Consider the following 13,824-nt stretch of genomic DNA (forward strand, 5'->3'; position numbering starts at 1 on the left):
AAGAAGCGCTTAAGAGAGTGGGAAATTGAAGCGTCTACCTCCGGCAGATCGTTTTTGCGAGGGCTTTATAGACTTTTGATCTTTGGATTTCCTCCGAGTGTTGAGCCCCCATTTCAGACGCCTTGTTCATAATTTGAACAGCAAGGAGAATATCTCTGAGTGATAACCGGAGTACTAGAGGGTCAATATGTACATCGATTCTTGTCATTGACGAGCATTTCCCTTTGGGCTGGATATCCATGGAAAGAGCAATTGCAAAGTCATCGAGCAGTCGAAGCCGGCTGGTCTCAAATTTGTCCATGCGACAGAGGAACATGCCGACTTGGGTCATTTCCAGTGTGGAGGCATTCTGTTGAGAATAAAGTATTTGCTTCGAACCCAAAACTATGGCCTCAGTATTTGTTATTGCCGGATTAGCCACTAGAATCATTTGAGCATCAACAATGTTGACCCTGAAAGAAAATGTCATCTCGTTTTTAGAACCGTTGGCAGACGCGGATGGCGAAGTTGTCGCAGGGGAACCGAGCGAAGGAAATTCTGATTGTGTCTCCTCCTCCTCCTCTTCATCTTCATCGGTTGCAGGTTCCTCGTCGTTCGCAAAAGCTGCGGCTGCAAAGGATTGCAGCGCGAAAAGATAATCCAGGGCCAATATGACTCTCGGGCTATCAATAGTAAGCATAACGATAAGGTGCTTTTCTTCACCTCCGGAAATTGATATGCTGGCCATAAACTGCTGCTGGACATCTGTATTGATCAAAGACATAATTTTGCGGAAGCGATTCGTTTCTTTGGTTCGACTATCACGGATATTAAATGAGTGGACCAGGAGTTCAGATTCAAGGGCACCATCACTCAGCATTCGAAGCTTGATATTTGTATTGTTCAAGAAAAACTTAGACAAGCTTGCTTCATCTAATGGTCCAACTGGCTGGCGGTCTTTCGCCAGAATTAACTCGAGACCAATTGTTTCAACCTGGAATGCCATATCAAGTCGTATCCATGGTTCTGACTCAACTTCACTATTGCTGTATGGATGTGACTGCACCGGGGTCAAATCCTCACTCGGTCTAGGTGTGCCTGGCAATGCAGGCACCGTGGTGGAAGCCAGTGTTTCATGTGCCTTTGCTTCCTGGACATCCTGATCTGGCAGCAGCGCAGCCGGGATAGTCTGTGACAACTCCAGTAAAAATTTAAGCTGTGGTTGAGATATTCTGAGATTGATAGGAGACATGGACCCATCAACTTCAATGTCCGGGCGAGGTATACCAGCCTGGTGGTCGAGATAAAGTATGGTAAAGTCGAGGTCCACTTTCTCAATCATCTGCAATTCTTCGCAATAATCGTCCTCATACCAAAAGTTTGAAGTCAATCGAATATGGCGAACTCCGGCTGAAATTACGTTGACACTTGGGCTATTCCTTTCATCATCAAGCGGGCTGAACTTATTGTTGGCATAAATTTCTCCCAAATGTGCAGTCACGAAATCCCTCGGTCGGTTTTCTTCAGTAATCCGAGGGAATACGAGGATGGGTGTCTTAACCACAACATCGAAGCGCATGAGGGAAGCGTTCTCCTGGATCTGGTTCGCTTGGTTCGCTGCAGCCTGGCGCGCAGCATTAAAAATAGCTTGCATTTTTCCAAATTTAACTAAGAAATTGATGATTCTCTGATAAGGGCCCTGGATAAAATTAATTTTAATCGAGCCAGATCGCAAAAACACTTCAGAGTTATATCCAGGATAATCTTCGGACTCGGGATCGAATGTCTGGTATTTGAAATCTGCAAAGTCGTCTCCTTCGATACTCATTAACCTCCGAACTGCCGAGTGTGAGCCATTCATATTATCAAAAAGAGTCAAGCTACCCATCCGCGCTTCAATTCTCATTGACGGGCCAATTAAAACGATGCCAACGTCAGCAGTATTTAAGCTAAGAGTAGCAAGCCTGACTCCATCATCGTTGAGGATAAGAGAAATTCTTTCCAGTTTCGATTTAATGCGGATTTTCCCAGCACCAGGCTGCTGCTGTCCCTCCTCAGGATGTTCCAGTAACGGTGTGACTGCTTGGGCTTGTTCGTGGCTATTGTGAGGGTTAATGTTATTGTTATCCGGGTTCGTGAATGTTATAAGGATGAAGTCCAACAGAGTTAGAAGAGTTTTCCTCGTGACGACAAGGTTTATCGTGGATATTGCAAGGTCCAAATTCATTTCTGTTGAATCATAGGTCGATATAAGCTCTGGAGAGTTCGCATTCACACGAACGAACCTCAGGTTGAACAAATCTCTTTCTTCATTTGCGTCAAAACCTTTGGAAGAGATTATTTGCTTAAATTCTGGGGCCGGTGAATCCTCGATATAATCGTCGACGCTAAGAGACTTCAGGATAATTTCTGCGACCATATCATATCGGCGAAGGTAGTAGTCCAGCTGGAAATGATTCGCGACTAGTTCTACCAGCAACCTATCAGCGCTCTCATCGTGAGGGTCAGAGCGATAAAGCGATCCGCGAAGTGTATCAACAGTAAATTTGAATTCAAATGTTCGTTTGTGGATATTTGTAGGTTGTTTTTTAGACCCTGGTTCACTAATGTGACCCCGAGACTCTTCGGCATCTGAATCAGCTTCATCAAGAGCGATCTCCGGTAGGCTGAGCAGTTGAAACGACGATGATCTGGGTCTTCTGGCAGAGGCATCTGTCCCAGACCTTTCCCTCGAGGGTCCTAGTGATTTAGAGCTGCTATCTTGAAGGTCATCATCAATCTGAGGGATCGCAATGTCAATCAACCTCATGAGATTTTTGTACTTCGTGTCTGACATCGAGGCATGCAATTCTTGCAAGTGACCTGAGACTCGCGTCCGCGTAAGTTCAGTAGATTTCGGAACAATGCACAATTCAAGCATGAAATTCATACTTATTCGGTCGATGATATGGAAATTTCTCGAAGCGACACCATAAGCTAGTTGTGCTTTAGTGGCCTCAATTCCAGGACCGATAAGGACTTGAGTGGAGTCGAGCTTTAGGAGAAACCTGTCGTACATCAAACTTTCCAGTTGCTTGTAGTCTTGTTCACTAAACTCTCTCTTTTGTTTTCCTTGAGAGTCTCTAATCATGTCCTTAGATACCAATTCGCTAGTTACACTGACATGACCAGCGTCAACGATCAAACATACAGTGCTCTCCTTGTCAATACTTTCAGGAACTATGATGAGAGGTGCTTGGATATCGAATTGCGCATTGATTGTTTTATGCTCTTCCAGTGCAAACTCCAAACTGGCACGGGTCTGTTGTCGAATCTCCTCGACGGTGGCACCAGCAGTTTCAAGCAGGGCGCCAATGGATTCCATATGTCTTTCAGGAGGTCGGAAAAACCTGACTACTTCAACGAGGACCGCGGGGTTGTAAATAACTTCAATACTCGTCAGTTTCATCTTGATTGCAGAATCTGCACTGCCATCGAGAGGGTTTTGTTCCAATTGAAGATGGAACAGACTGTCATCCAAGTCCAACGTTTCATCCTCCCGAGACTCAAGGTCTTGACTCTCTATCTTTTCGTTTGCTTTGTCTGTAACCTCTGTCACCCTGTCCTTAACCCGAATTATTTGCGGGAAAAGTGTGCCTTCTGTGGTTCCATCATATAATCGAAGGCCTCCTAAGTCAATATCTACGACAAAGGAATCCGGTCGTTGTTTCGCTTTTGCTCGGAAACCGTCGAAGACTAGTTTCAGAACCTCGTTTGCTCTTCCTTGAGGATCCCGTTTCAAAGTAAAGCTGCCTGTTCTAAGACTTGAGTCTACCTGGAACTTGACGGAGTCCTTGGGAAGCTCGACACTCTCAGCGATGGCCTTCTTCTCGTCCCAGTCGATTGCCTCCCACAGCTCCTGTTTTTGCTCCTCAGTCATTGTCGTACTTTGGTCCTCCCTTCTGGCTGCCCCAAACCCATTCGGGACCATGTTTGGGCTTTGGCAGGTTTCTTAACGCCCAATATTTTCCTTTCTTAGTTGGTTCCTTGTTAATGACCTCCAAAATCTGAGATCCTCATAGGAAAGCTTCTCTTCTAGGCAGGTCAGCTCTGCAGTTTCTTCTGGAGATAGAGGTTCATCTCTCTTTTTCTTTTTGAATAGGTTGATATATGCGATCCGGTCATCTCTTCGTTCCTTGATATAATCCCATGTCCAACGCCGATTCCTGTCGTGTATTTTGCCAAGAACAGAATTGGCAGCAAACTGTAGCCAGGCTCTTGGGTCTTCCTTGGGCCGAACTTTTGGTTGGTGTTGCTTGTATTCTTGATGCCGAATAAAGTAGTGAAATAAATCTACAAGCATCAACACATCACGGTACTGGTCTTCATCGAGAACAAAGCCAAGTTCATCAAAAAGTAGTCTCGCCCTGATTCTTGGTCTATCTGTCCGTCCAGTCTTATCAATCTCGAGGCCCGCTCTGCCACTTACAGGTTTCAACATGAACTGATGGTTTTCTTCGCTGATGGCGGCCCTGAGTCTACTGATCAACTCACTACGACCTAGGCCCATGCCTTCGCTGTAACCTTCCGTGCCTGACCCAAATAGTGCTGCATCGGTGTTCCAATAGATGGCGAGGGCTTCAAGAACAGCCAATTTATGGCTTGTGCCGGATGTCGACTGAATAAATGTTGGTTTCCATTCAGCATCCGTGCTGACAGCGCTGAGCTCCTTGATCGTGATACCCAAGGCGAAAGGATGTCCCGGGGACGCAATGGAATCCTCATAGCGGAAATGCACGTTCTTAATTTCCACTTGGAGATTGTCGATAATTGCGGTAGTCAGACTTTGGGTAAAACTCTGGTTTTTCAATCGCTCTTCCTGGGACATCCCGTCGGTATTTTGTTGCTCCTTCAGTATTTCCGCACTTTCGAGTTTCTCCATCTTGATGGCATGTTGCCGTCGTTTTTCCTCCTCTGGGTCGTAGGTAGCATCCTCCTTGGGTACAGAGAGCAGGAAGACGTCTTGTATGAGGACTCTCACCGGCTGGCCCCTCAAATTTGACCAAGGTATTGACAAAGTAAGTTCTCCAAGATAGCCTTCGACAACATTTAATGGAAGACGGAGCTGGTCGAGGGCTTCCCGCCGCAGTTCAAGGTTTCGTAGCGTCACATCGCCCGACCATATCCCAACATTGAGCTGTCCGGCATCAAAATTTTTGACGTACATGCCCAGAAACCTGTTTAACAGGTTCGCGACAAGACCTTCTAGCATGGTGGCAGTCGGCGGTCGTGCCCGACCAACGGGGAAAATTCCTTCAGGTATGCGACGTTGGAACGATAGTAGACGCGAGGGAGCGGCTCCCAAGTCGAAATGAATGGGAATTAAACGGATTCAGTAACCCCCCATGATTCCCTAGATTTCCATAGATGTTAGTATCCACGGAGATGACAGGCTAATGATATCCCGAAGAACTAAGGCGGGGGAAAGGAGTTGGAGGGTTATTTAGAGGAACGGATCAAGTACTTTTCCCACATGGCTAGCAAACAGTTCTCACAGGCCCAACTTACTTCAGGAACACCACATACCAAAGCCTTGCTAGTATGCTGGAGGGAGAACGGTTTGCCGCATGGGTTTGGATTCCCTTGGGGTTGGGAAGCGGCAGTTGGTGCACTACTGATTATTGCGCATAGAATAGCGACAACGCAATTTTGCTGTGCCCAGAGCTTTCGATGTTTCGTACACACATCCACGGTACAAACTAGAATACGCGATAGTTAGAGGATTTTTCGAAGTTGGCCCATGACATGAAGCTGGAAGTAACTGTTGACAAGCCGTGGCCTGTTCTAAGGCGAGTTTACGTCACCACAGAAGGATAAACTAACCTACCTCGCAGAAAACGTTACATTTATTGTATGCTAAAATTGTACTAAAAAGTCTCCGCAAAACATCCTTTTTTTGCAGACATCTTGGCTCCGCTGATATTAGGGTCCCAAGAGAAAATTTCCCCAGTTGATAGGTTTATTCTGAGATATATGGAATACAATACTACAAGAATCGTTGCTGAAAGTGGCTTTTAGTTTGCATCTTCCCTTGTTCTCATTCCAAGCTCCGAACCGGGTATAGGTGTTCTCATCTGATGAAGAGAATGGACTATTGATATTTTTCTACGACTGCTTCATGACATATTCACCATTCATGTGCAGTATACTGCGTAAAACGCAGATAATCAATGATCTCAATTCGAAACCAAAGGATAGTTTTATGTCATGTGACTTTAACGGCGCCGCGCTAACCAAAGAGTTCAATGCACCAAATCACGATTGAACAACTTCGCCCAACACCAAATTGATCATCACATCAAGACAACTTATCCCTCTCCTCTCAAAGCCATTCTCGGCGACCAACCTCTCACCACTCCGCTCGTAGGAGCCTTGACTCCGTTTTCAAGTGCAATTGGAGGTAGGCTGCAGTCAACCCGCCCTCTTCGATAGGTGGCCATACGTTTCCGACTCCCTCGGACTGACCCCGTCCCTAAGGTACATCCTTACTTGCCCGCCATGTTTTTCCGAACAGCAGTTACTCGCTCTATCCTAAGAGCGGCATCTAGCTCAAATGTCTCTACTACACGCTTGGCTTTGTCCGGCACCATTTTCAAGGCCCAATTGACTTCGTCTGTCCGCCAACCGGCCGTTATCCATGCAACATCTCTTGCTGTTGCAGCCAGAAAACCCACTACGACCGCTCTTATCCGATATGCGTCGACGGCTGCTGTCAAGACCAGCGACGCTGTACCACCACCAAAAGTTGAGGAAGAGGAGGATGTCGATATGATGGCTGGTGTCAAGGGTGATATGGTGGGTGTTGCACTTCAGGCCCCTCAAAATTGGGTGGAATCCGAAATTTGGGATTCCCATTGAATGGAATACTAACATTGGGCAAATTTTCCTGCAAATTTCCATAGAAAATTATCCGTGACACTTTCTCCCTAAAGGACGTCCCCAAAGAAGCCTTGTATCTCGGGCTAGCCGGTGTTATTCCCTACGTTGCGACTTCGCTCCAAACTGTTTACTTGTCCTGGGAAATGAATAATGCCATTACCACCGGTAGCGGTCATTACATATCCGGACAGACCGCAGAGATGATGATGAGCCTTATTGAGCCTGTTCAGGTTGGATATGGTGCAGTGGTAAGTGCACCCTCAGATATCCTGGTTTTTCGTCTTGGGTTTTCCTTACATAGTTTTGTGTGGTCTAATTCTTTTATAGATCCTCTCTTTCCTTGGCGCCATCCACTGGGGTTTGGAATGGGCGGGATACGGGGGAAAGGTTGGCTACCGACGATATGCTACTGGAGTCGTCGCACCTGCTGTTGCTTGGCCTACCCTGTTCATGCCCATTGAATATGCCCTCATCTCTCAGTTCTTTGCTTTCACCTTCCTGTACTATAACGACGCGCGTTCTGCGGTTAAGGGCTGGACTCCATCCTGGTACCACATGTATCGCTTTGTCCTAACCTTCATTGTCGGTGCCAGCATCGTTATGAGTCTGGTCGGTCGTGAGAACCTTTCCACACACTACGAATCCCGAAACGAACTGACTAAGAAGTGGAAGGAATTGGAGCGCCTGGCGATGGAGAAAGAGGCCGTCAAGGCAACCGAATCCAGTGAAGAGCAATAAAACAAGTCGCCCAAGTATCTGTTTGTGTCATAGGTTTAAGTACCCAAATTTTCCACCCTCTATATGGCACTCTGAAGCCATTCCAGCCATTTCCTTAATCCTTTTGTAAATTAAAAAGAAAAACAGAAAAAGGAAAATATATCGCTCCAACCACGAAGCAAGACATTGCATATTTCATTTGTATATATACTGGCCAACAATGGTTACATTATTCCTGGTATTCTTCGTTGGAAGTACTCCATACACGGTTATTTATTCATCCACGGTGACGTTATGTGTGTCTACAATTTGTTCTTCTGGAAAAAATGTCCCAGCTACTCCAGCCACTTTGGGGATCCAAAGGCCTAGCTTTATATGGTCCCTGGCCTATGTGATGGCTGCATTGGCGAGGAGGGAAAAAAACGCGAGGATGCACCCAGGCAGCCCCATTGGATTTGATCTCATAACTGCTCTGTCACTGGAGAGCATGGGTGGAATTGCAAGAGTAAATAGCATCATGATAACTTGCGCCTCTTGCAGTTCGATAAAGAGCAACAGATGCGCAGCAATGGAAAAGATAACAGGACCAAGGGGGCAAGCACAAACTGAAAAATACAAAAATTTCCCCTTCTGCATTCCCTTTGATACTCACATCTTTATAAACTTCTTCTTTTTGCTTTTTGACTCCTTGGTGCTGCTTTATACAAGCTGACTAGTTATCTTATATTCTATGGTGGGCTGCGCATGACAGGCTACTACTACTTTCACTTAATCTTGCTCTTCTTCTTCGTGTGCAAGTGGCATGTCACAAGGAATGGCAGTTTCAGAAAGTCGACAAGGCTGATGCGTATGCCATTGATTGAGCTGCGTCATTCTAGCTAGACCTGAAGCCCCTAGGATCGGAAGAAATCGATACGACCAGTGCGCAAACTAGCGAGAACGGAGTGGGTAACAGGTAATTGATGATGATGGATAGTGTTGGGGTTTTCTTCAACTAAGGTATATACTCTCAACGCAGAATGGAGGGCGCAGCCAGGGGTACGCGGGGAGAATCAATGAATAACGATATCGGACGGAGGAAATGGGTTTTTTTTTTTTTTTTTAAATATAATGTCCAATCCTCAAAGGTCAATCTCAACTAACGCAAAGCACATTTCTATAACTAGTTATCGATAATTAACTAAATCTTCTCTTTAACTGATCATTACATAATCTAACGGTACTTGCCAAAGGTTGTCCAGAGTGCGCCTGAATTAATACCTTATATCGGGGCTGCTCACTGTTTCTTATTTCGAATTGGCCGATCATCCAGGGAGTATGTATGTAGGGACGGAATACTCGTCATAGGAGCTGTGTCACGACTGCATAAAATCCCGAATTTTGGCCATGGTGAAAATGGCGAAAGAAGAGGACATATATGACAATGGCTGATCAGTGTTGTTGAGTCAATCGGAGAGGTTAGTATATGTTCATGTCCAGTACAATGCAAATCCACATACTCCGTACAGATTATACAGACTGAGGTTTGGAAAATAAGTCGTTGCACGCACTAGAAATCTAAATGGAAATCTCAATACCAGTCGACTCGATTGACAACCAAGCTTTAGGCTCCAAGCGGAACCGTTAGGGGGGCGACATACCTCCGTCCTCTTAGGCTCCTAGAACTAGCCAATAGAACTAAGTATCAGGTTGTCAAGCCCGGCGAAAAGAATGAGGATTCCTTTTGTCCCGCGCTTTACGCGATCAAACAGCGCTTGGTTGGTTGATGGCCACATTGTGGGGCGCCCAATTGACCCGACGCAGTACGTCCTAGCGGTGTTCACTCGGTCGTCGACAAAGGGAACGCGGTCTGCAGGATTTCTTCATGCACGTAATTACATGATCGGAACCATGGGCGGAAGTACCCTGACATGCGCGCCGCCATGTACTGTATGTACTATACGATGAGCAACATGCCGTCGGAGGAGTGTTCCTATCCAATTAAAAGCGGTGTTAGGATATTACGCATCTTTCCATTTCCCCCTAGAGGCTGGCGAAGAGGGGATGGGACCACAGAACTTATCGATGTTGGGCGAGCGCCATGGCCTAGCAAGAGAGGGAACTTACCCCTGGGCCGCTTAGATATGCGAGTGACGGGAACTTGGTCTGGTGTAAAAGTCTGAGCGAACGGCCTTGTTGAGACGGTGTCAAGGTATGCACTGTTTCCTTCACCACGGGAGGAATTATATTTCAACCGCGTCGCTGGCTTTTACATTGTGCAGAACGCGTTTCAATTGATTAACAATAATAACTGTTATCAGAGTTGTCCTTCTCTCTCTTCAAGTCCCTTGCTCAAAAGTTGGTCGGAAAGGTTATCACTTGGTCGTTGCCCCACGCCTTGCAAGTAGCCAGTCCACCGAAGTTGCTTGCCTGAGCAACAATCTCCATGCCTCATCTCCATCATCACCAACACCCCAGCCTCACTGTCCTTCCGCTCCCCCCAATTCCATTTCTTCATCGATCTCCGCTCCTCATGGTCTCTTGAATTCACCCATTTTCTTCCTGATATTCCATTCCTCATCTTTCAGCAACCCATCATTTTACCCCCTTTGTAAACCCTGATTCGTCTTTATTCCGGTTCTAAAATTCTTGAACACCAGTGGCGCTTCTTGATAGGGATCGAATCCATCCTGTTCAAGATCCTCTCCAGGTTGCCCGGTATTCTGGTCAAAATTCACAAGGCATGATACGCGATTACGTCCTCAAGCACGTCCTATCCACGAACCTCGATTCTGGAAGCAGCCCCCAGAAGGCATCGAAACCAGCCGATCAACCACCTCAACAAGGGTCAGGTCGATATATAGGTGCAATCGACCAAGGTACCACTTCATCGAGGTTCATTATCTTTGATGCTGAAGGGAATCCAGTCGCTTCTCATCAAGTGGAGCTAAGTCGCATCTGCCAGCATTCTGGGTGGGCGGTCCTCCCCTTTCTCGACCCCTAGAGGGTACCAGGCTGACAATAGGAAATCTATTTTTTAATTTTGTAGGTGGCATGAACAGGATCCTGGAGAGATAGTCTCCTCGGTAGAGAAATGCATTGATCAGGCAACTAGAGCGTTCACTTCTCTAGGCTTCTCGGTCAGGGACCTCCAGACTATTGGCCTTGCCAGCCAACGCGAAACCACAATCGTATGGGATTGGGAGACCGGAAAACCTCTGCATAATGCGATTGCATGGCCAGACACGCGGACCACCTCACTGGTTAGAGAACTGAAGTCAAAAGAGGGAGCAGACAAACTGCAGGAGATTTGCGGGCTTCCACTCTCCACCTATTCCTCCGCTACCAAGCTGGTTTGGCTTCTTCGCAATATCCCTGATGTGAAAAAGGCATACGACGACGGCCGGTTAGCATTCGGAACTGTTGATACTTGGCTCGTCTACAATCTAAACGGCGGGAATAAGAGTAACGTCTTTGTCACAGATGTGACCAACGCCTCTAGGACTATGTTCATAAACCTCCATTCTCTTAAATATGATGAGACATTGCTTAACTTCTTTGAGATTGACCAGTCGAAAATAAAACTCCCCAAAATTGTTGCGTCTGCTCACGAATCGGCATTTGGGTCAATGGCGAATGGTCCCCTGAGCGGTATCAAAATCACGAGCTGCCTTGGAGACCAATCTGCTGCATTGATTGGCCACTGTGCTTTCTCTCCTGGCCAAGCTAAGAACACTTACGGGACTGGCTGCTTCCTCCTCTATAATGTGGGCAAGTCGCCGGTAATTTCTAAGCATGGTCTACTTGCAACAGTTGGATATCAATTAGGCTAATCGCCTGTATATGCTTTGGAAGGAAGCATTGCTGTTGCTGGAAGTGGGGTCAGTTTTCTAATGAACAACTTAGGCTTCTTCAGGGATGCGAGAAAAATCAATGACGAAGCCGCCACGGTGCCCGATTCGGGTGGATGCGTATTCGTTACTGCCTTCAGCGGATTGCTTGCCCCTTACTGGATCGATGATGCAAAAGGCACAATTTTCGGCCTCTCGCAGCATACTCAACGAGGCCACATAGCCCGGGCAACCCTGGAAGCTGTGTGTTTCCAGACCAAAGCAATTCTAGATGCTATGGGAAAAGACAGCGGCGAGAAACTGAAGGAGCTGGCAGTCGACGGCGGCTTGTCAGCTAGTGACATATGTATGCAATCCCAATCGGATATTATTCAGCTGCCCATTTCACGGCCAGAGATGCACGAGATTACCGCACTTGGTGCGGCTATTGCGGCGGGATACGCGATTGGCATCTTCAAAGACCTAGAGGCTTTACGAGGAACGAACAAGTCGAGGAGGTCGACGATCTTCAAACCCGAAATAGCTGAGTCAGAAAGCGCGAGGATGTATAAACAATGGTCAAAAGCTGTCGAAATGTCTCGAGGTTGGCTAGACAATGCAGTCTAGTCGATTTGATTGTTGAACAATGAACGATGGTCCCTTCATCGGTGGAGTTTGGCCAATGTCGATTACCTTCCTCCTTTTTCTCATAACCTTAGCAGGCAGGATTCTCCTTTGGATACCCAATTTTTTCATTTTTAAGAATTTCCCTTTGCAAACATACATTTCGAGTAGATGGTTAATAGTCAGTTGTTCTAATTTTGATTTTGATGCATATGTTCGTAATAGATTGGCTCGCGTTGCGCCGGTTTTGCCGCTCCGCACTCCGAAATTGGGAAAGAGGCCATCCTGTGTCGTTGTGTCGTTGTGTCAGCGTGTTAGACAGCCACGGGGTGTTTTCTGATAAGGCTATGCTGGATGTTGTCTACATCGCATAAGCCGAGTCAGTTTGGGGGATATCTGTTCGTCCTTCTGCTTGTTCCCTAATGCTCGGACAGCATTCTTGTCCCTCCTGAAGTGCATCCCTGTCTGGTCGCTCCTTGATTACGATTCGTTTCTGACGTCGCCTACATGTTTGTCTGCGCCTCAGTGGAATATGTCGACCACACAACCACACTTGGGCAAGTCGGTTGGTAACGTCGATGCACAAGTAGGGAATATCTGCACAATAAGCAGGCTTACAAGCATTTAGGGAACATGTTTTTTCTGTCCGGGATTAATCAATCAACGTTGAGGATATACCCCATATTGTTGGTGATAAACAGCACTGGAATTTGGTGTGATGCTCATCCTCAGTGTCAAGGGGTTATTTTTGACCTCAGGGGGAGGGAAAAACCACCAGGTGCAAGTGGGACCTGCCGAGAAGAAAAAGGTTGAACCTTCAACCTTCAGCCCTGCATAAATCATGTTGCAAGATCATGCTATTTGAAACTCAAAATACTACAAAGCAAACGCAAACGCAAAGCGCCACGACGGACAGCTTTTCCTGCGCAGGTCAGTTGGGGCGGCGAAACAAGCCTTGGGGAGGGGCCGAGCCGATCTCAGTCGTGACTGGTAAACCCTAGGTGAAGCTCCGCACTCTTATTTCATCTTCTCGTTTGTTCGCTCAACTACGAAAGTGTTACCAGATTCATTTTACCTCGTAACTCCATTCGGAACTTAATAACTTCGGTTTTGGTGCTGGAATCCTTCCACGACTGGGCTTGATTCTATTAACGATATTCCCCCCCCCCTACATATCGTTATTAGGTTCAACAACAGCGAACAGTTTTTTCTTTGCTGGTATACAAAACCTAGAACCTACGATATGGATAAGCCCTGTGGTATTGCCCGAACGGGGGGTTTACGCTCAGCTCTATTGAGAGGTAATAACCAGTTCAACATTGCATGTTTAAAGCTCTTCCTTTGCGCCTGGGCCATCAATCCACCTCCATTTTCTGTATTGAGGGGAATCATTTAAAAGCCATTGATCAGGACTGCTGCTGCGACATATCAAAATTTGTCCCCAAGCAAAGCCAGCCAATACCCTAGTTTACAACTCATACGCCTAAGCACGCTACCCTGTTTTCATTGCGGATTTACGCAGTCAATATGTGCGATCATAAGGAAGTGGAGCATACCTGTGGCCACAATTTGTATTTAATCAAATCATGGTGCCCCGAGTATCTAAGGACGCAGATAAGTGCAAGCCAAATGTGATCGAGAGGTACGTTTGAAGCCCCTTTTCTATTTATCTGAAGCACAAGTTACCAAAGTACAAACTAAGCTCCTGGGTACTGACGTTTTACTGATTGAAGCATTCACGATTTAGGAAAAATAGCAACAGAATGCAGTACGTAAT

General features: G+C 46.5%; 3 protein-coding genes across 3 annotated transcripts; 2 read left to right on the forward strand and 1 right to left on the reverse strand.

Annotated features, from left to right (window-relative positions):
* Positions 1-34: 34 nt before the first annotated feature.
* On the reverse strand, positions 35-5,230 carry HCAG_01547 (conserved hypothetical protein; the record flags this gene model as incomplete). Its single annotated transcript, XM_001544450.1, has 3 exons — positions 35-3,956; positions 4,017-4,414; positions 4,448-5,230. 3 exons carry the CDS (start codon positions 5,228-5,230, stop codon positions 35-37), a joined length of 5,103 nt encoding a protein of 1,700 aa, XP_001544500.1.
* Positions 5,231-6,516: 1,286 nt separating this feature from the next.
* HCAG_01548 (conserved hypothetical protein) lies at positions 6,517-7,635 on the forward strand (the record flags this gene model as incomplete). The annotated part of the gene is made up of 3 exons (XM_001544451.1): positions 6,517-6,813; positions 6,921-7,145; positions 7,225-7,635. The coding sequence occupies 3 exons, from the start codon at positions 6,517-6,519 to the stop codon at positions 7,633-7,635; spliced, it is 933 nt and encodes a 310-aa protein (XP_001544501.1).
* A 2,701-nt stretch (positions 7,636-10,336) lies between these two features.
* Positions 10,337-12,050, forward strand: HCAG_01549 (hypothetical protein; the record flags this gene model as incomplete). Its single annotated transcript, XM_001544452.1, has 4 exons — positions 10,337-10,566; positions 10,643-11,375; positions 11,422-11,474; positions 11,510-12,050. The coding sequence occupies 4 exons, from the start codon at positions 10,337-10,339 to the stop codon at positions 12,048-12,050; spliced, it is 1,557 nt and encodes a 518-aa protein (XP_001544502.1).
* Between the last annotated feature and the right edge of the window lie 1,774 nt (positions 12,051-13,824).

Source organism: Histoplasma capsulatum, genomic scaffold (assembly GCF_000149585.1).
Source record: "Histoplasma capsulatum NAm1 scaffold_1 genomic scaffold, whole genome shotgun sequence".
Taxonomy (NCBI): Eukaryota; Fungi; Ascomycota; class Eurotiomycetes; order Onygenales; family Ajellomycetaceae; genus Histoplasma; species Histoplasma mississippiense.